Source organism: Engystomops pustulosus, chromosome 2 (assembly GCF_040894005.1).
Source record: "Engystomops pustulosus chromosome 2, aEngPut4.maternal, whole genome shotgun sequence".
Taxonomy (NCBI): domain Eukaryota; kingdom Metazoa; phylum Chordata; class Amphibia; order Anura; family Leptodactylidae; genus Engystomops; species Engystomops pustulosus.
Window position 1 is genome coordinate 105,638,236 of NC_092412.1, and position 22,875 is coordinate 105,661,110.

The 22,875-nt window shown below is 41.7% G+C and overlaps 1 protein-coding gene across 1 annotated transcript in view; it reads left to right on the forward strand.

Annotated features, from left to right (window-relative positions):
• The window catches only part of LOC140118241 (sodium/hydrogen exchanger 2-like), a 64,019-nt gene that overhangs the window by 30,748 nt on the left and 10,396 nt on the right, over positions 1 to 22,875 (forward strand). Inside the window, exons 3-8 of the mRNA XM_072135883.1 lie at positions 5,302 to 5,552; positions 15,677 to 15,894; positions 17,193 to 17,398; positions 17,528 to 17,617; positions 19,494 to 19,564; positions 22,219 to 22,377. Of these exons, the coding sequence (XP_071991984.1) occupies positions 5,302 to 5,552; positions 15,677 to 15,894; positions 17,193 to 17,398; positions 17,528 to 17,617; positions 19,494 to 19,564; positions 22,219 to 22,377 (995 nt within the window). The remainder of the gene's footprint in view (positions 1 to 5,301; positions 5,553 to 15,676; positions 15,895 to 17,192; positions 17,399 to 17,527; positions 17,618 to 19,493; positions 19,565 to 22,218; positions 22,378 to 22,875) is intronic.

A 22,875-nucleotide genomic window follows, 5' to 3' on the forward strand; every position in this document is an offset into this window, starting at 1 on the left:
AAACTCCTGGAAGACAGCTGGAGCATTACAGAGTCCAAATGGCATCACTACGTACTCAAAATTCCACTTGCATAGGCTCCTCTGCAGAAAAACGTCCGGGAGCTGGAGCGGCCTTTGGAAAGCAAGAGCCAAACGAGGTAGACATCGAAGCCGGACTTGCGGTTGCTTGTGACACAACTCCTCAGCACGCTCAATGAACCGCACATCAATCCGATTGGCCAGGGTGATAAGACCACTCAGAGAACCCGGTAGGTCACGGGCAGCCAATGCATCTTTGACTTGAGAGGGCAGTCCTTTTTTAAATGTTGCTGACAGGGCCGCATCATTCCAGGAGAGCTCGGAAGCCAGGGTACAGAACTGGACAGCATACTTGCCCACGGATGAGTCTCCTTGGCGTAGATTCAGCAGCGCCGTTTCAGCTGAGGAAGCTCGTGCGGGTTCCTCAAACGCGGCCCAGAATTCCTCCAGGAACGCAGTACAGGTAGCAGTGACAGGATCGCCTCTGTCCCATAGAGGGGTAGCCCAGGCCAGGGCTTTCCCAGAAAGGAGGCTGAGGATGAATGCCACCTTGGAGCGTTCACTGACAAACTAGGAGCCTGGGGTCCCCATCATACTTGTCAGCCATCAAGAGTCTGAGCTTTGGTTCAACTGCTGGTAGACAAGCTGGGGTGGCAGAAGAAATCACAGTAGCTGTCGCTGGAGTAGTTGCTGGAGCCTGACGCATGTGCTGAATAGCAAGCACCTGTGGTGGTGACTTGGGCAAGCAGCTCTCGTTGTGAAGCAATCTGCTGTGACAACGCTGGTAAGATCAGCCAGTATCAGAAGCGGCACCTATGCAGGGTCCATGGCCGGATATTACTGTCAGGGCTCGGGGTAGTGAACCCCCTGGACCACCGCGGGAGATGGTACTAGCCGACACTTGGGACCGGAATCTAAGTGGCACCCCCTCTTCACCAGAGCCGGGCGCAAAGCATGATGTTTTTGGTGCCACCAGGTTGTTCCACAGGTGCGACTAGCCCGCGGTGGCAGCCAAAGTTGAGGTACAAGAACAGCGGGCAATCTCGGAGTCAGACACAAGCAGGTAGTCAGGGCAGGCGGCAGAGATCCAAGGTCCAGGGTCACAACTGGAGATCAAGGCAGAACAGGAACAGGAGCAAGGAACAACAACTCAGGGAAACTTTCTCTATGGCAATGAGCTCAAAGATCCGGCAGGGGTTGATGGGAGCAGCTGATCTTTCAGAGGTGTGCTGGCCATTTAAATCTACGTGTGCTGGCGCACATGGGGCCTAACCAGAATGGGAGCAAGAGCGTGGAGAGGTGAGTGCGGCCCAGGGGACAGGGCAGTGCCATGGAGAGGCATGGATCGCAGGGACACCCGTGGCAACCTGTGGCTTCCTAGCTGTTGTTAAAGTAAAACTTCCATCTTATTTAATAATAATGGATAAAGATTCGGCTACTAACAATATGCCAAATGTAAAAAGCATTCTTGACTAGGATTCTGTGTTTGTGTACACTGGGACACTTTAAATGGAAGTCAAGCTTTTGCAGTCAATATTTCATTTGTCTTTACTTAATGAAGCATTATAATTCCAAGACATCGTCAACAATATGCTGAAATATAGTTTAACCTCTAAGTCCTCCCTGGTAGAGAACAATCAGACCAGAGGGAATTGACAATACTTTTATTTCATCGAACAGTAGACACCGAGATTTATTGAATCGATACTGAAAAAGATGATGAGTCAGATGGGTCCCATAGAACAAAATTAAGCCGAGTTTCCACATTATGGCTACTTAAAGGGTTTCTTGTTCCAATTCAAAAAAATAAATAGATAAATAAATAAAAACATTTTATTAACTGAAAGGGATTCTATTATGATGATTTAAACATACCACACTGACACAACCATTTACCTTGTTATGCTAAAAAACAATGCTCCTCTAAGGAGTAATTGGGGTAGAGTAGAGTCATACAGGTTGTCTCCCAATAGCGTTCAGTAAGTAGCAACAAGTGGTTTTTTTTTACATTTTGTTACACATTATATACCCAACACATACCAGCATTTAGATCTTAAAATATCTATGTTCAGGGAGGTGATTCTCCAGATGGACTTAACATGCATTTTACAAGCAGAGAATAGCAGATTTCCCTGATATATATATACTGTATATACTTGAGTAAAAGCTGACCCAAGTATAAGATAAGGTACCTAATTTTACCACCAATCACTGGGAAAACCTATTAACTTGAGTATAAGTCGAGGGTGGGAAATGCATTGGTCACAGCCAACCTTGCATATAGCCCGCCAGCCCTCAGTAGTAGATAGCCGGCCAGCCCACTGTAGTATATAGCTAGCCCCCTGTAGTATATAGCCAGCCAGCCATCTATTGTATATAGCCAGCCAGCCCCCTGTAGTATATAGCTAGCCCCCTGTAGTAAATAGCCAGCTCTCTGTAGTATTTAGTCTGCCCCCCTGTAGTATATAGGCAGCCAGCCGCCTTTAGTTTATTACCAGCTCCCCCTAAGAATATAGCATGCCAGCCCCCTTTAGTATATAGCCTGCCAGTCAGCTCCCTTTAGTATATAGCCTGCCAGCTCCCTGTAGTGCATAGCCTGCCAGCCAGCCCCATTTAGTATACAGGCAGCCAGCCCCCTTTAGTATATAGCCTGCCAGCTCCCTGTAGTGTATAGCCTGCCAGCCGGCCCCATCTAGTATATAGTCTGCCAGCCCCCAGTATGACCAGGAGTACTCACCATTCCGACACCCCGGGCAGCTCCTCTTCTGTCTTCATGTCCTGGCCGGTGCACAACTGTAATTCAGCCGCTAAATCTCTTCTCTCCAGTTTCATCTATGTGGTCTGCAGTTACTGGGACAGATATGTGCCCCCTGTGATAGGACTGCCTTGGTGCAGTTTGCCCCACTAATGTGCAGTTTGCGCCGTATAATCTAATAGTGGCGCATGCTCTTAGTAAATCTGGTCTGTTTTCAGTATTTACTGCCAATTAAGGCCACCTTGTAGGCGTGTGGAGTCTTATAGCCATGGATGCTCCACTAGGGGGATTTTGGAAAAATGCTAAGTTTTCTAGGATGGATTAAGTAAAACCACGCCTCTTTTAGTTACCTTGTAAGGCAGCTCCCTTGACATCAAGCATGACCAACAAGAGGCCTTATGACATGATGCGGGATTAATACCAAACCAATATATCTATTCCAGGAGATGTGAATCTTAATTTATTGTATATTGTGTTGTGGTCTGTGCTGTGACACAGTATATGCTGTATGTATGTATCCTTGTAAATACTGTGCAAATGGATGTAACCCTGGAACGGCAGAAGCACAGGAAGGCAGGAGGTCACCACTGGACTGGAACCCTGGACGGCACAGCAGGAGCACAGTCGTACGGGAACAGACCACAGAATATGGACCACAGGATAAGGACCACAGGATACAGACCACAGGACATGGACCACAGGACATGGACCACTGTACACTGACCACAATACATGGACCACAGGACACGGACCACAGGATACAGACCACAGGATACAGACCGCAGGACACGGACCACAGGATACGGACCACAGGATACGGACCACAGGATACGGACCACAGGATACAGACCACCGGACACGGACCACAGGATACGGACCACCAGACACGGACCACAAGATATGGACCACCAGAGATGGACCACAGGAGGCGTCTGAAAACCCACAGGAAACGGGACCTCGGGAACACTTCAGTGGGAAGACTTGAAGATCCGGCGGGGACTGAAGGGAGCCGCCGGGTTATATAGGAAACCCGGAAGTGACCAGCGCTCTTTAAGTTCTGAGAGGTCAGCTCGCGCATGCCCCAAGCAGTGTGAGCGCGCAGCCTGGAAGGCGGGAGATGTGCGGCCTGCACGCCGGGACCCAGAGCACAGCCAGGAACCAGGATAGGTAAGTCCGCCAGGGGAACGGTGACACAGCGAGGCACAGGTGAACCCGCGATCCGCGCCATGTATCGCGGGAGCACCCGTGGCATGTTTAATAGATTGAGGGGGGTTGCACTTTTACTGGCTCTCTTGGAGATCATTTCCAAAATAACAAGAGTTATCTTAAAAGTACACTTTTCTAACCTCTATTATACAAACAGTTGCATGGTAAAGTGTATTGCCTCTTTCAACAAACTGTGTAGGACTCAGTAGTCCAGTGTGTCAAACTGTTTTTGACCATTATTTGACTTGCAGTCCTCATATTCTATCTTATTTCCACTCGAATAATCAATGTCATTATTTTGTACATGTTTAAAATTATATACCCCTATAATTGACAGATAGATGGGGCATAGAGAGAAATTCTGTCTATGCCAGAACCAGTGGAGTTGGGGTTAGGATTGGTGAAAGGTAAAATAATAAAACTATATGGGAAATAACTTGTCTTTTTTATAAGTTGGAAAAAAAGTATTTTTCATTTCCTTTTACTAAAGAAGTAGTGTTCCAATTCATTATATATAGGTTATATATACAATTTATTATCTATAGGTTAGTAAATTACTATTGTTGTAAGGCATATAAAATCAGTGCTTCTATTATAGGCTAGCACGGTACGTAATAACACATGACATGATTTTCTCTAGCAAATAAACGTTTTTTCTATAATTATTAATTATTCAAAAAAATAGATATATTTATGGGACATTGTAAACATAGGCCCACATTTACTGAAAACAGTGCAGTTTGCCTGTGTAGTGTGCTGAGTGTGCCAGATTCAGCAATTCTGGTGACCGTTCTGCATGAATTTAGCTCCGTCCGCACTTGTCCGACAGAGTGCACCACTTTTATTTGGTGCACTTCTAACATAGGGCGTGTGACACACTTCTGTCGAACTTTGCATGATAAATGTGGCACTTTGACCGTCTGAGCACCGGAGCAGCCCTTTCAGTGCCGAATTTTGTGTGAATGGTGCAGCCGCACAATAAAAAGGTAGCAATACAGGTACCTGTATATCTGAGTAGTTTGCACATAAAAAATGTGCAAAGTCTGTCAGAAAACTGGCGCACAGCCCTTGGTAAATGTTCCCCATAGTTTTCCTTCAATGTTATTAAAGCGGATAAGACTTTCTACGGTGTTTAGAATAGAACTACACTCTTTTACATTGAGCAAAGATTTGTGAAAGCTGAATATAATGAAGGAACTTACTAACAGTCAAGGATGCCTGCCCATTAATGCAGAGGAGAAGGAAACACGTTGTTGCTTCTATGTATTTGCCTATCCATACATATTACACAATATAATGTATATTTTCCTGTTTGCTTCTAGGTGCTGTATAATTTATTCAAATCTTTCTGTGAGATGAAAACAATTGGGACAACCGACATCCTCTCTGGAGTGGCTAATTTCTTTGTGGTGGGAATAGGAGGTGTCTTAATTGGTATCCTGTTCGGATTTGTAGCTGCATTCACCACTCGATTCACTCGCAATATCCGTGTGATTGAGCCCCTTTTTGTCTTCCTGTATAGTTACTTGTCATACCTAACTGCAGAAATGTTCCATCTTTCAGGCATAATGGCGTAAGTAAAAAGTCACACACACACACATATATATATATATATATATATATATATATATATATATATAAGTATTCCTTGCCTCCAAAGATTTTATCTGCCTATTTATTTTGTAGCCTGATCAACGATGATATGAACTAATGATGTTTTTATTACCTTTTTAACAGACTTACAGGGTAATAATGTGTACATAGCTTATTTAATATTAACCCCTTAAGGACGCAGGGTTTTTTCGCTCATTTCTCGCTCTCCACCTTCAAAAGTCCATAACTTTTTCGTTTTTCCATGTACAGACCTGTGTGAGGGCTTATTTTGTGCGTCCCATGATGTTATTTATTCTTCCATGCCGTGTACTGGGAAGCAGGAAAAAAATTCTAAATGTGGAAATATTGAAAAAAATGCATGTGCGTCATGACTTTCACTCTTCGCTCCAAATAACACCTCTACTTGATTCTTTGGTTCGGTGGGATCACCAAATTTATACAGGTTTTATTACGATTTAATATATTTTCAAAAATGTTGTATGAAAAATGAAAAAAAAATTTCGCCATCTTCTGATGCTAATAGCTTTTTCATACTATGGTGTACGGAGCTGTGTGTTGTGTAATTTTTTGCAAAATGAGCCAATGTTTTCATTACTACCATTTTGAGGTCTGTGCGACATTTTGATCACTTTTCATTACATTTTTGATGTCATGTAAAAAGGTGTAAAAGTCGCATTTCGGACATTTTGGCGCCATTTCCCGTCTCGGAGGTCACCGCCAGTTAAAACCGGTTTTATATTTTGATAGATCGGGCATTTTGGGATGCCGCAATACCTAATGTGTTTTACTGTTTATTATATTTTATATCAGTTCTAGGGAAATGGGGGTGATTTGAACTTTTAATATTTTATAAATTTTTTACATTTTATAAACTTTTTTTTTATTTTATTTTTTTCTATTTCTTAGACCATCTAGGGTACATTAACCCTAGATGGTCAGATCGTTCCTACCATATACTGCAATACTACTGTATTTCAGTATATGCCATTTCTGCACAGTATACATTACAATGAGCCACTGGCTCATTGTAATGAATAGACAGAAGCCATTCAGCCTCGGGTCAAACGAAGACCCAAGGCTGTCATGGCAACCGATCGCCACCCCCCAATGACGTTCGGGGGAGCGACAATCGGAGTTAAGATGGTGGCGCCCATGCACCGCCAAATTTTCACTGCCGCCAACGGCTGTGCTGTATTGTGCTCACCCTCCCCCATCTACTGTACCCCCACCCCCCCACACACATCTATTAGGGGACCTGGTAATTGCCTTAGACGTGTGCCAATTTAATAAACTATCTGTAAGAAATAGAAAAGATGGAATTCTTTTTGCACAATGCTCATGGATGGTGCATGACTTACATCTAATATATGTAGACTTAGAATTATAAACTGAGCCATCCAGCAGGTAGCCGAGCTATGATCCATTTGTTCCTACATATATGGTATAGTGGTAGAGATAAATTCAGCTTTAATCCCAAATTCTGCAGACCAGCACTGTGTGTTACTATGACTCATCTGCTTCCTTACACTCATTCTACGTCTTTGGTAAATCGCAGTATAACTATTTTTGACTCGCACTTTATGATTAAACAAGTTTGCAGTGAGTGTGATGAAGGAGGAGAGATGTGTTATTATTGCTCAGAATCTGTATTTTAGGCTACTACAGTACTTCTCACAGTGACAACCTAAATATTATCATTGCAGTTCTTTGTAAAGAACGCCACACCTCAGTCCACTAGATTCCTGCACATTTGATACTTGTAAATTAGACTCCAAAAATAATATATTTTTTCTTTATCCCTGACACTCAGACATGTGCTATTTTGTGCATCTATTCCAGATAAAAAACACTGTATTTCAGTATGCTGAGCCTTTAACATACTGGGGTAGATTTATCAAGTGTCTGAAAGTCAGAATATTTCCAGTTGCCCATGGCAACCAATCACAGCTCCCCTTTAAAATATTCATGAGTACTGGTAAAATGAAAGCTGAGCTGCGATTGGTTGCCATGGGTAACTAGAAATATTCTGACTTTCAGACAGCTTGATAAATCTGCCCCACTGTATATTAAGTCTGTTTTTTACTCCCCACCTTCAAAAATCTATAACTTTTGTTATTTTTTTCATTTACAGAGCAGTATGAGGGTTTGTTTTCAGTGTAACAAGTTGTACTTCCTAGTTGTCAGTACAGACAGTCACCGGGTTACATACAAGATAGGGACTGTAGGTTTGTTCTTAAGTTGAATTTGTATGTAAGTCGGAACTGTATATTTTATCATTGTAATCCCAGCCAGAACTTTTTTGGTCTCTGTGACAATTGGATTTTAAAAATGTTGGTTTGTCATAAGAATCAATATTAACACTAAAGCTTCATTACTGACACCAGTGATAACTGTTATAGCTGATCATTGTAGCCTGGGTATAAAGTACAATAAATTACCAATATCCAGAGGTCCGTTTGTAACTAGGGGTCGTATGTAAGTCGAGTGTTCTTAAGTAGGGGACCGCCTGTATGTAATATTGCATAAAAAAAATTCTAAATAAGATTTACACCATTTTCTTTTAGGTTCTGTTTTTAAGGCTTTCACTGAGCGTTCCAAATGATATTGTCTCTTTATTCTTTTGGTTGGGATGATCACGTGGATACAAAAATTATATAGGTTTTATTGTGTTTTAATAAATTTAAAAAAAAAAAATAAAACCTAGTGTACCAAAAAAAATTCTCATACTTTTTCATACTTCGGTGTACGGTGCTATGCAAATTGTCATTTTTTGCAGAACATGATGATGTTTTCATTGCTACCAATTTAGAGACTGCAATCTTTTGATAAATTTTTAGTAAATTTTTATGTGTTGCAAAATGGCAAAAAAGTTTTGTTTCGGACATTTGGCAGTTACTTTCCGTTATGTGGTTCACCGCCGGTAGTAACCATTTTTATATTTTGGTAGATCGGGCATTTTGGGATGGGGCGATTCCTAACATGTCTATGATCTTCTGTCCAGGCTGTCATAGCAACCTATACCCGATCCCCCCAATGACCCTCCCCAGGGATAAAATCCAAGATAGCTTCAATTTAGAAGCCTCCGGCAGCTTTGCCGGAAGAATTTAAATGGTTGACTGCGATCGCTTCAAGCACCAACCTCGGGTGTAAACGTTGGATGTTTTTCTGCCATATGCAGCAAACACAAACTCTGTATGGAGAGGGCTCCACCCTTAAGCCCCCTCTATACATCCGTTCCTGATGCACATGATTATTTTATGGTGCTTGTTGAGAAGGGTTAAGGATGTAGAATTAACATGTGTGACTCTTAGAGGTTAAAGGGATTTCAAGATAATTTTTAACCCCTTACTTTACAATTTTGCAGTTTTATTGGTGTTTTACCTCCTATCACTCAGTGATGGTCATTGTAAGATTCTAGAGTGTGGGCGAGGACTCTCTAAGCAGACACATTATGATCCCTGTGTGCTGGAAATGTGGTTAGATTATCAGGGTACAGGTTTATATACACTTTTATTTAGCTTATGAACATTCACTAGTATCTGACACATAGAAAGAGAGATTAGATAGATCAGAGATGAGCTGATGAGATCCATGTGATGCATTTTACACACAATGGGGCAGATTTACTTACCCGGTCCATTCGCGATCCAGCGGCACGTTTTCTGTGGTGGATTCGGGTCCGGCCGGGATTCACTAAGGTAGTTCCTCCAACGTCCACCAGGTGTCGCTGCTGTGCTGAAGTCCGCCGAGGCCCGCCAGAATGCACTGAAGTTCACTGGCCTATTCCTGGGGAAGGTAAGCGCGAGTCCCGTGACACTTTTTTTTTTAAATGCGGCGGTTTTGCCGAATCCGTCAGGTTTTCGTTTGGCCACGCCCCCTGATTTCCGTTGCGTGCATGCCAGCGCCAATGCACCACAATCCGATCGCGTGCGCCAAAATCCCGGGGCAATACAGGGAAAATCGGCGCAAATCGGAAATATTCGGGTAACACGTCGGGAAAACGTGAATCGGGCCCTTAATAAATGACCCCCAATGACATTCTTAGCTCTGCTACATTTCTGGTCTGCCACAACACACTATCAGATCTTATCTGCCTGTAGCTTGTAGCTATAGCTCAAGATGTGTTGCTGTTTTCAGGCAGGAAGTCAGTGTGTGTTTGTGAGTGAGTCATGGAATGCAAGGGTGGGAGCTAGAGGCAAAGAGCAGCTCAGCTCCATGGCATCAGACAAGATGTCTCTAAACTCAGATAGAAGAAGACTTGGTCAGAAACCAGGGGCAACCAAAATTATGTACACCAGGACTGATTGAGACAGGTTGGAATTATATATGTTAAATGCATTTTTAGAGAATGTGTTATTTTGTTATCCTGAGTATATTTAAGAAACTTGTCTTTGTGGAAATACGCTTTTACACTGCCACACTAAAAGCCAACAGAAGGGCCCCCTTCTTTCCCAAGACACTTGGTTCAGTACCGTTGCAGATTTACATCTTGGATTTTGCACCAAAAACTGATTTTGGTTATGGAATGCACAACAAAATTACATACCAAATCTGTTACATCTGAAAGTGTGTGAAGTGTGGTTAGCAAAGGTTGATATGTTACATGTGTTGTGTTTGTACATTCATCACCTAATTTTCAACTTGACTTTACATTGTGAGGGAATGTAATAAGACTTGTGCATGTATATACAGGATTTACTGATAGATCCAGGCACTGCGACTGAGGTAATCATCTTATATTTGTTATCCATGACCTCCTTCCTTCTAAAGTCAACTTTTAAAACTGTGCTTATGAGCCTCAGTGGCTACCCTAACCCTCTGTGATCTGGTTTTACAAACTGTTACACTGTATTACCCACCCCCTGCTTCCTCAGCACTTGTGCAGTGAGCACTCTCTGCTGTGCTGAGAGAGCAGGGAGATGGTGAAACAGTGTAACAGCCTGAAAAGCCAGCTCACAGTGGGGCTAAGGTAGACCCTCAGGTTCATAAGCACCATCTTTTTGTGTTTATTTTAGAAGGAAGGAAGCCATAGATAACAAATATAAGAAGACTACCACAGTTGCATGCTTGATTGTGATGGTAGATTTCCTTTAAGTTCACCACAATATAACAAGCTATTATATAGATATAAAGGCACTAGACTATGTCTAAAAGAGGAATAAATAATGAATGATGTACAGTAAGATCTTCTTTGTCAACTTTCACAGCATATAAAAACTGTATACAGGTTCTGGTTTCCTGCTAAACCAACTAAGAAACAGTAGATATTAAAAAAAAATTGAGGATTTTTCACTTTTATTTTTACAGACTTTCTTGGGCATGACTTTTAGTGTCCTCAGTATCCAGACAGGCACAATTTGACATACAGCTCTGAATATTTTCTATATAAGATGTCATTTGTCATTCAAAGTACTAGAAATTATATACCTCTCCATTTTACATGTTTTTTTTGTATTTAGGTGTAATGTAGCTTCCTATTTAGAATGCTGTGAAAGTACAGAACAATAATAAAGAGTTTCTATGAAAAGGATTCTAAAACTTCTGAAGAAAAGTTATATATGCACTAGTATAATAGTAGCACTCACAGACCAACCTCAGGTAGTAAGTAATAAAGGGACATATGTAATCAGTCATTCACCTTATCTTATCTTAAGAGCATATAAACTTTTATTACTTTTTCCGAAGTGCCTTAATTAGTTTTTATTACCTGAACAGTCATTAATCTAACACAGAGCAGGTATCATGAGAAAACCTACCATTTGATTTGATGCATTAAGAAGCAAACATACCATGAGAATGCTGTGGCTACCCTGATGCAGCATCATATCTTATCTTATATCTTATCATATCAGAGCTGAGTGGTTTTGCTGATAAAATAGATATAACATCATGATAATGAAGCTCTGTTGCTTCTGCAGCTTGTTCAGCGCTTCTCCTAGCACATGAGTTACTCACTGCAGGCAGAATAATCAATTGCTGCACCATCCTCCAGCTTCTGTGTATGAGTGTTTCAGCTCAGGTTGATTATTCATGTCTTAACTAACCTCCATTTGCAATTACAAGCTCCCATGTGTAATGTTTTATGTCAGCCAGCCTGACCCAACTTTCCCAAGGTCCTGAATGTTATAATTGTTTTTCAGCAAAACCACTCAGCTCAGGGACTAACCAAGATATGCTCATGCATCAGTGTGGCTACAGCATTCTCAAGGTATGTTTGCTTCATAATGTATGAAATCAAATGGTAGGTTTTCTTTGAGCGACTTACAGTTCTGACCAGACAGATTTGATCCTCCATTGCTTACTGCCATCCCTTGGTCAGGGAAATAAGAGCTCTCCTTACAGAGACTTTGCCAATGAAGGTGCCTTGCAGACATGCTCTATTGGGAAATTCTGGAAAACATGCACATTTATGGTGGGATAAGGAAAACATTGCGCAGAATCCTTCAGTGGATAATTAATGGTTGTAAGTCTTCACACCTCTGCACTGCACCCTTTATTGGCAAAGTCTCCATATGGAGGTATTTTACTTCCTTGACCAAGTTTCCAGCCACTCACTCAGCTACATCAGTTCCTTACACTGTACTGAAGAGATGCAAACACATTGAAACAGTGCTGTCTACAGTTGGGAGTCTCTTGCTTCTGGAATTGATATACAGGTTTGGCTTTTATTCTACCTCATGTCATTAGCCTTTCTCAAAAAGTCATCCTTCATTTTAAGGGGGCTGCCTTACAAGGTAGTCAAAAAAGTCAATGTTTTCCTTAACCCATCCTGGAAAATATATCTGCATATTTCATCCCTTGAGATAGCTTAAAATGTAACAAACAGAATGATATGCATATTGTGTTCCTTTTCTTTCCAGAGTAATAGCGCTGGAATGAGACTGCCAGAGACAGACAGTCGCTGGAATGAGAGTGTCAGAGACAGACAGTAGCTGGAATGAGAGTGTCAGAGACAGACAGTCGCTGGAATGAGAGTGCCAGAGACAGAGATTCACTGGAATGAGACAAACAGTCCCTGGATTGAGAGTTTATAAAAAAGGGATGGTCAGTGACAGTCTGACACAGTATATAGATACATATACAAAATGTTTTAACCTATTTTATTTCGTTGTAGCTAAGAGCAGTTATTTACCATCCCGGGCAATGCAGGGAGCTTGAGCTAGTACTAATATATATTCATTTTAGCATGGTCAGTAATAGCAAGAAATTGGCTTGCATGTAGATTAATATTGATTAAGTGGAAAAAGTGAGTGGAAAAAGTTAGTGCATAAAATGTGAGCTATGAGCTTAGTGGTGAGAAGTATAAGAAAGTTTTTTAAGACTTTTTTTTAAGATTTTGGAAATATGAAAAAAAACACTGGATTGTTTGATACCAGATCTAAGTGTGTAGGGAAAGAATGGATCTTTCTATTTCTCTCGGCTAAGGGTGGGGAGGGCTGGGGTTTAAAAAAAGGTCTATGGCACCAATCATGGTGCAGTGACCACACTGTGTCTCACCGCCCTGTGATCTGGCCAGGCGGCTGCTGTGTAAGGTATGGGACAGTCCTATATTTTGCTGGATTATGGCGGAGACAACTTGGCTTTCAATGGAGATTTCTGGGGTGAGACGTGCAGGCGAGCACATCGCTGTGTGCAAGAAGCTTAAGACAGAAGAAGCAGTCTGCCTATGATTATTCATGGAGATTCTCCACAAGCTGGCCCCATCTTTTGAGGGGGACTGGACTTCTTTGGGGACTTTAATGATCTTGTGATATTCTTCTCTTGCTATAGCTGATAAGTTCACCCCTTTGGGCTTCATCTGGACAACCTGCTGCTTGGAATTGTCAGGCTAGAAAGTGTGGATCCTCTGGACCACTGCAGACTATGACACAAGCCACTACCTGGGACCGGAGTCTAAGTGGTACCCGGTTTTCACCAGAGCCCGCCGCAAGGCGGGTTAGACAAGCTGCGGCGTGGTACCACCAGGTCGTTCCTCAGGCGTGACTTGTCTGCAGTGGCGGCCAAGGTAGAAGTACAGAGACGGCTGACAATCTCGTGATAGAAGTCCAGGCACAAGGTCAGGGCAGGCGGCAGAGGTGCAACGTCAGAATCCGGTCCAGAGTCAGCAACAGAAGGTCCAAGCAGAAGGGTACAGGAACACAACACACAGGACAGCAACACGGAGGAACACCGGCACACGGGAACACGGAGGAGGTCAAGGTAACACTGGAACACGGAGGAAATCAGGTACACAGGAGACACAGGAACGCAGAAGACACAGGAACGCAGGAATCTCAGGCAAATCGCAGAATAGCTTTCTCTCAGGCTGTGAGGCACAAAGATCCGGCAAGAGTGTGAGGAAAGTGCAGGGTTTTTAAAAGGGAAGTGATCAGCCAGTGCACCAATTAGTGGTGCACTGGCCCTTTAAATTTCCTGAAGATACCGCGCGCGTGCCCTAGGAGGCGGGGACGCGCACGGCCGGAACCTGGCAGCGATTCCGAAGCGGGGAGAGGTGAGGCACGGCGGCACCGCGCCTGCGAGGCTCGGGAAGCACGGGTGAGGCCGTGACCCGCGATATGGGTCGCGGGACCACCCGTGACAGGAATGGCATAACATTTTTGCAAAGTCAGTGCATTAACGCTGCATATGAACGCACCCTCAAAGTGTTCTCTAATTTTGAACAATGTTCTTTTTCATTTATCTCATTTTCATTTTTATTCTGTGCTTCTGAACATATACAATTTATGAAATAAGCTTTTCTCGTGTCAGGATATATTCACATAAGACTACACAATGGGACAGAAATATTATTATGTCTGAACCAGTTGTTTTGTTGTGGTTTGCATTATAGGGAAACTGTCACCAGGGACCTAATTTTCACTAAAGACAGGTTTTAGAAGCCCGTTACACCTGCAGTGCAAGTATACCTTTCTGCCTTTTTTAAGCATTTGCATTACATTATAATTGTGTGTTAAAACTTACCATGCTCCCTGACAAAATCCTGGGGTAGTCACAGGGTCTGGGCTTTGGTTTGGATGCCTTTTAAAAAACAACATGTGACCTACTGACTGCTCAGCTCTAGGTCCCTACCTTTGTGCTCCTGCACAGCTCCTCACAGCCTGGTGAGCTGACAGTGTGGAAGGGAGTAGCCGTACAGGAGCACAAAGGTGGTGGCCAAGAGCTGAGGAGTCTGCAGCACAGACAAGTCACATGTTGATTTTTGAAGTGCATCCAAACCAAAGCCCAACCCCTAGGACTACACACAGGATCCTGCCAGGGTGCAAGGTAAGTTTTAACACACAATTATATTGTAATGCAAATGCTTAGAAAAGACAGAAAGGCATATGTTCACTGCAGCTGTAATGGGCTTCTAAAACCTGTCTTTAGTGAAAATGACGTCCCTGGTGACAGGCTCCCTTTGGAACTTGCACATGTATTTATTATATTTGTGCGCCACAATTGTGTTCTGGTTGCATTTTATCAGACAGTTTTTAATACTGTGCACCTAAAGCGGTCTGGTAGTGATGGTTTCTAGTGTGAGACACATTTATAACTGATATGCATCACAGTTATGTCACCACAGCATGACGCAAAGTGGTGCAAATAGGTGTAAATGAGTGCAAATCCTGAAAACTGACCGGGTTAACACACAAAGAAAACTAATGCACACTGCACCAATTTTAATATAGAACTTGGCATTTAGTAAATTGTGTGTTGTTCTCTACATGGCTATTTAACACTGCAATTTTGCACAGTGAGAACTGCAGAGAGAAGAAAGAACTGCTGACAAATTCCATTTAACCCTTAATTGTATTTAGATTGGTGGTAGTCACTTTTTGCATTCTCCTCCCTTCCTTACATTTACCATACAATAAAGTACATTTTAAATGAAATGATGAAAACATCTGCATAAATGGTTAATACACGGGATTAACCTTAATGGAAGGTTATGCATAAGAATATTTAATAGAACGTGTCTGTATTTATATTGTGACTCACCCGGTAATTACCGGCATTTGTTTTACTTCATGTGAAACAGATCAATGTAGTATCTGACAATTGTAGATTAGTGTGTAAGGATTGACTCTTTTGCTTTGGTTTCAGGATCACCACTTGTGCTATGTCCATGAATAAATATGTTGAGGAGAATGTGTCTCAGAAGTCATATACAACAATTAAATATTTCATGAAGATGTTGAGCAGCGTCAGTGAAACTTTGATTTTTATCTTCATGGGCGTTTCTACAGTTGGAAGAAACCACGAATGGAACTGGGCCTTTGTTTGTTTTACTTTGTTATTTTGCTTGATTTGGCGAGCAATGGGTAAGTATGACAGAAGACATGTTTTATAGAGTGAAATGGCACAGTGCTGACGTGCATGCTATACATTGCCTGATGGGAAACGTCTTCTTATAGGGGTTGCTCTATCAATTCATATAGCATCATAAAGGTTACTTGTAGAGATGAGCGAGCACTAAAATGCTCGGGTGCTCGTTACTCGAACCGAACATTTCCCGATGCTCGAGTGCTCGTTTCGAGTAACGAGCCCCATTGAAATCAATGGGAGACCCGAGCATTTTTCAGTAAAATTACAAACTGACCGAGCACAGTGAAATAACACAGTGCAGAACAGATTGCAGATGTTCGGGAACATCTGCGATCTGTTCCGGAGACACGCGTGCAGAACGTGGAAACATCTGCAAGTTGTTCTTCACACATATTGTTCTTCAAATACTATTGCGGAGAACACCGTTCTGCACGCGTGTCTCCGGGACATCTGCGATCTGCTCCGGAGACACCCGTGCAGAACGGTGTTCTCCGCAATAGTATTTGAAGAACAATGTGTGTAGAGAACAACTTGCAGATGTTGCCAAACATCTGCAATGTGTTCTTCACACATATTGTTCTTCAAATACTATTGCGGAGAACACCGTTCTGCACGCGTGTCTCCGGAACAGATCGCAGATGTTCCCGAACATCTGCAATCTATTCTGCACTGTGTTATTTCACTGTTTTCTTCAATTAAACGATTAAATTAAATGTTTTAATTGTATTTTTTAATTGTTCATCACTTCTTTTTTTTTTAATTAAATGCTCGTTATCGAGCAGGGCAAATACTCGTCCGAGCAACGAGCCGGTCCGAGTATGCTAATACTCGACCGAGCATCAAGCTCGGATGAGTATACTCGCTCATCACTAGTTACTAGCCTTCAGATTTATCTAGAGATCCAGCTATGAAACCTTAAGGACATTTTACATTTACACATGTATTAGCAACATAAGAGCAGCCTCCAGGCAAATTTGTTCTCCTGCATGTAACCCCGCTTGACCCATTCCTGACTGCATGTCAGCTCTCCGTTCTCTCAGCCCTCTTTACCGTAGACAACACTTGCTCCACCCTTCCAATCTTCCATGCCTTCCACTACACTTTTCCTTTGTGACAGATCACTTCTTACCTGTGAACACCCTGCAATTAGTTTAATATTGGAGTACCGCTGTAACAGAAATGCAGAAAACTGCTTTTAATCTCTCATTTTAGTAATTAATCTTTATATACAGGAAATGACAGCAAAAAACATTGTTCTCATATCGGTGTGAAAAATATAATTTTTATTCTTTAGGTGTATTTATTTTGACTCTGATAATCAACCGATTCCGTACAATACAACTGACGCCAAAAGACCAGTTCATTGTTGCATATGGGGGGCTACGAGGAGCAATCTGCTTTTCCCTGGTGTTCCTGCTTCCTGATACTGCTGTATTTCCAAGGAAGAAACTGTTCATTACAGCCGTTATAGTGGTGATCTTTTTTACGGTTTTCATTCAGGTGAGAATATATTTCTTGTATACAGACAGAAAAGTGCCACAACATAGGGGTTGATGGTGGATTATTAACATACCCATTACATATTGTTTACTGTACACAATGAATATGACTGGATTTATTTTCTTTTAGGGTATTACAATCCGTCCTCTGGTGGAGTTCTTAAATGTTAAAAGGGCAGATAAAAAGCAGCAAATTATCAGTGAAGAAATCCATAACCGGGTAAGCAAGGACCATGTGCATATTTATGTCTGATTGGTCTACAGGAGTATAAAAAAGTCCTCCTGTGGGTCTAGATATGTGTTCTTGGGCACTAATACGAGACTGTAACAGACTCTCTTAAACGTGTGTTGTACTTTAAGAGCACCGGTCACCCAGATTTACCCCTCTAAACTACAAGCACCCTCAGATCCTTTCTAGAATTCAGTCTTTTATGTGAATTCTCACTTGTCTACCTATAAAAGAAATCTCCCCCAAAGACAGATATGACTCATTTTCACACGTTTAGTAGTTGCTGGGGTAGTGTCACTTTAGAAGCCCCATTCTTTGGTTCTATAGTACCTAGAACAATGTTTTTTTGTGTTATATTAAAGATAAGGAACTCATCATTCAGTTTCTGACTATTTCTCTAACTGCCTGTATGTCCAGTTCTGTAGCTCACAAATATGAAAGATGTGTTTCTAGGCACTATAGCATCAAAGATAGGGGCTTCTGAATTGGCACTACCCCTTCAACTATTAAATTTGACTCAGCTCATGTGAAAACGGGATGAGAAGAGTCATATCTGCCTGACATTGGGAGAGAATTTTCATAACCTATTGGATTTCACATAAAAGAGGTGTCACGGATGCTCCTGTGAACCCTGTCCTGGGTCGCAGGCACACCCTTGCACCTCCATGTCCCGCAGTACGTCCATGGCAGGCATACGGTCCCGCAACTGCGACGGCTCCTGTGGTCCGGTGTGCGCATCCCCGCCTCCTAGAGCGCATGCGTGCCGGCTCTGTAAGATTTAAAGGGCCAGCACACCGTTAATTGGTGCTGGCCGACTGCTGTCCTAATAAGTAGCCAGCCTCTTCCTTTAACCCCTGCCGTATCCTTGTGCCTCGTTGCCATTGAAAAAAACATTTTTGAACTTGACTGCTTCTCACGGGCACAATACTTTACTAGCTGTGCTGATTCACTCTTCACTTTGGTCCACTGTGCTTAGCTCCTCTGAGCCCCAGGCTCTCCTGCCTGTCTCCTCTGACATCATCCTGCAACAACTGACTGCTACTGAACACTGACTTTTGACTAACTCTTAACTCCTCCCTTCTTCCCATAATCCTGTGCTGCTTTCTCACCTTGGTAGGCCGGCCACTTTCTTTATTACACATATAACAATTAAAGGTATGTACACAGTACAGTGCCATTGCTGTAGGACCCAACATTTTACACAAAGTGGAGGGTGGTACACTGGCACAAAATAAACCATGCAGATTAGATTAGATTTTTCTCAGTTTTATGGCTTATGTATCCATACTTTATCTAAGCACCTTTGCGTATCCTTCCAGGTAGAACTTAGATTCTCCAGGTCACATAGAGAATCTATAGGCAATACCCCACAGCAGAACTAATTTTCTATATTGTTCTTTTTGCTAATATTTCTACCACATAACAACCACCTTTAAATACAATGGGGGAAATTTATTATGCCTCCTCTGCAAGGCATGAATATCTCCCCATAATGTCTTAAGTAAAGGGATTGTTTGGTCATGTTTTACATATTTTCATATGATGCTTGTAGTATTAGTGCTTTGTAAAAGGCCTCATGCACATGAAGGTGAAATGGGGCCATGTTTTAGACATTTTTGCAGCAGCCGTGATTTCTATTGCCCGGGTAACAAAAGATAGAGCAGATCCTTTGCCTTTGACCAGGGCAGTCGTTTTCTATTGTCACTGGCATGTGCAGCGGACAATGGATTGCAGCTCTCAAACAAAACATGTTCATGTACATGAAGCCTCAGAGTAGGGAATGCGCATGTACATTACTAATGTGTTAACTTGTGGAATAAATTATCACATTGGTTTATTCAGTAACTAAATGTAATTGCATTCCCAGTTCTTGGATCATGTGAAAGCTGGCATTGAAGACATTTGTGGTCATTGGGGACACAACTACTGCAAAGACAAGTAAGATTACTGTTAAATGCCCTTTATTATTATGATAATATGCAAATAGTACATATATTAAGAACTGTGACTGGATGCCCTATGCACAAGGCCACATTTGCCTAATGGCAAATACAGCCCTGAGTAAATGGAAAAATGAAGCTCATCACTAACATGTTCGGCATGAAGCCTCTTCAGTGTATGTATGTTAATACATGGCTCCCATTCAGCGGGATCTGACCCGTCTAACTCCTGCCAATCAGTACAATTTTTGTAATGTGACAAGCCTGAGTATCAGACACAGCAACACCTTCAATGGACAACATGCTTTACCTGTGCAATCTATCTCACAAACAGGGGTGTAACTTGAGGGGGTGTAGAGGGTGCGGTCGCAACCAGGCCCAAGAGGCTTAGGGGCCCATAAGGTCTCACTTTCCCATATAAGAAGACTAATACTATAAACCATACATTATAGTTGGGGGCCTGGCACAGACTTTGCACTGGGGCCCATCAGCTTCAAGTTACGCCACTGCTCACAAATGTAAAGGCTACAATGGCGACATCATTGTGTTGAACACTGGGTTCAGGCCCCCACTGATCAGACCTTGGTGGCCTATAACAAGCACAAGCCATCCAATAAAGGTATTTTTACATCAGCCACTGAAGTTACAGGATAAGCTGATACAGAGAGAGAAGAACACAGCAGTGTAAAGGCATACCACAGACACCTGGAGAACCTCCAAGCAGTTTTTCCTAGTTAACACTAATGATAAAAAATCCCCCTAAGAAAAAAAAAGTTATCCAATATTAACATCATCCACATGAGTAACTACCATCTTACACCAACTGCTTCCTGATAGTATGTTAAATGTTCAAAGAATAATTTACAACTCTTCAGAAAAGCAATAAGGCATTGTATGACATTTACAAGGTTATAATATAACTAGCATGACATTGTTACTCATTTACTTTACTTTTTAACGTTGGATGGAAAAATCAACAACATGTTTATTGCATATCAGTAAGGGTGGTTTCACATTGGTGTTTTTTTTTTCCCATCATTGATTTCTCACTGAAACCATTTGGCTTATGGACACATTGGTCTTCTCTTCCTGGTTTCAGTGATTTGTCACTGATGCCTTACTGAACCATTGTTTTCAATGGGCCTTTTCACACAATAGGCCAAGTATGTGTCCATAAGCATACCTCCCAACATTTGTGAAAGGGAAAGAGGGACGATCCCCCTATGCTACACCCCCAATCACTCCCTGGCCATGTCCCAAATTTTAGACATATTATAATAATAAAAATCATCTCAATAAAAAAAAAAAATTATCCTCATTGGGATTTGAACCTAGAACCTGTATTGTCCATTAACAATAACGACACAGCGCCTCAACCAACTGAGCTGTAACCTCTGTGATTGTCAAGGTTTAGAATTTTGGTAACTAAGAACTGTGACTGCTACTGTTACACTCTGACACAGATTTAATGCCTTGGTATATAGGGAGGGATCTTCTCAGAGATTATTGTAATTATTGTGACTATTATTATTATGGAGATTATTATTATTATTATTATTATGATTATTATTGAGATGATTATTATTATTTCTACTATTATTAATAATCGTCTCCATAATAATAAAAATAATAACATTTATAATAATAATAATAGTCTCAATAATTACAATAATAATCTCTGAGAAGATCCCTCTCTATATATCAGTGCATTAAGTCTGTGTCACAGTGTAACAGTGGCAGATAACATGTCTTAGTTACCAAAAATCCTTTGATAAGTATCACTGGGCTTATCGCTCAGTTAGTTAAGGCTCCTATCTACAGTGCAGAGGGTCCCAGGTTCAAATCTCAGCCTGGGCAAAACTTTATTTAATTTAATTAAATAAATAGCTTGTGTCTAGGGAAGCCCTAGGACACCATATATGGACAGATGCTGATCTGAACCTGATGACATGCTCACTGCTAACCAGCCCGATGTCTACTCTGGGGAACCCTAGAAGATGTTGTGACCACATATGGATAGAGATCTGAACCTGATGGCGTGGTCCCTGCTCTCCGCTAACCCGACACTTCTCTGAAAAGGATTCCCTGCCCGATGTCTGTAGAAGCCATTCTGTACTATGAATTCTGGCTTTCAAAGTATTCACTATGGGGACACAGCGCCGGGACATGCAGGACCTCGGGGGGAAATCCGTTACAATCAGACAGCTGCCCATGACGCATGGCAGAGGTAAGAAAAACGGGACTTTCCCGGCAAAATCGGGACGGTTGGGAGCTATGCCATAAGCCAAAATGGGTTCAGTGAAAAATCACTGATGTGAAAAAGAAAAGCCAATGTGAAACCACCCTAAATGTAATGTGAATATTTAACTGGTAGTTCAGGTGATTTTTATTATCCTTTGAGGTTTCTGTCAGGGTGCAGTCACATGTTCAGTTTCTCAGATGCAGTTTTTGATGCCCAAACCAGGAATGGAGTAAAAGTAGGAGGAGGTGCAACACCTTTTAATTATTTGTCTCAACCCATTATGATCCACACCTGCTTTTGGCTTCAGAAACTGCATCTGAAAAACTGAACGTGAAGTTTTAAAAGTGTAATTTTTCTGTCTTTTGATGACATATCTCGTATCTGTAGTTGAAATTTATGTTTTTCAACAGGTTTAAATATATCGATCAAAAATTCTTGCGAAAGCTGCTGGTTAGAGAAAATGAGCCCAAATCCAGTATTGTTTCTCTATATAAGAAGCTGGAAATTAAGCAAGCTATTGAGATGGCAGAGACTGGGCTAAGCAGAGATCCATCTTTATCCTCCTTGGGGTAGGTAGTCCTAAATATTACATGTAGGATGTCAAACTGAGGTTAGGAAGGACTCTGAAGAACATGTGAGAAAATATGTTTTTGACATCCTGCACCAAGTTATAAATAATATGGTTGTATTGTCAGAATGCCCTGCATAAGCCAATAATAACTTAGAGGGAAGGAAATATTTCATCAACACGGACAGTCCTTTGACTCCTTAAGGATGTAGCCTTTTTCGTCCAATTTTTGCTCCACACCTTCAAATCTAGAACTTTTTAAAATTTTTCCATGTTCAAAGCTATATGGCTTATTTCTGTTTACTTATTACTTTTTAGTGATGGTATTTATTACTCCATGCCATGTACTGGGAAGTGGGAAAAAAATTCTTTATGCAGTGAAATCAGTGAAAAAAAAACATTTGTGCCATTTTCTTGTGGGCTTGGTTTTTATGGCTTTCAATGTGCACTCAAAATAACACCTCCAAATTATTCTTTTGTTTGGTACAATCATGAGGAC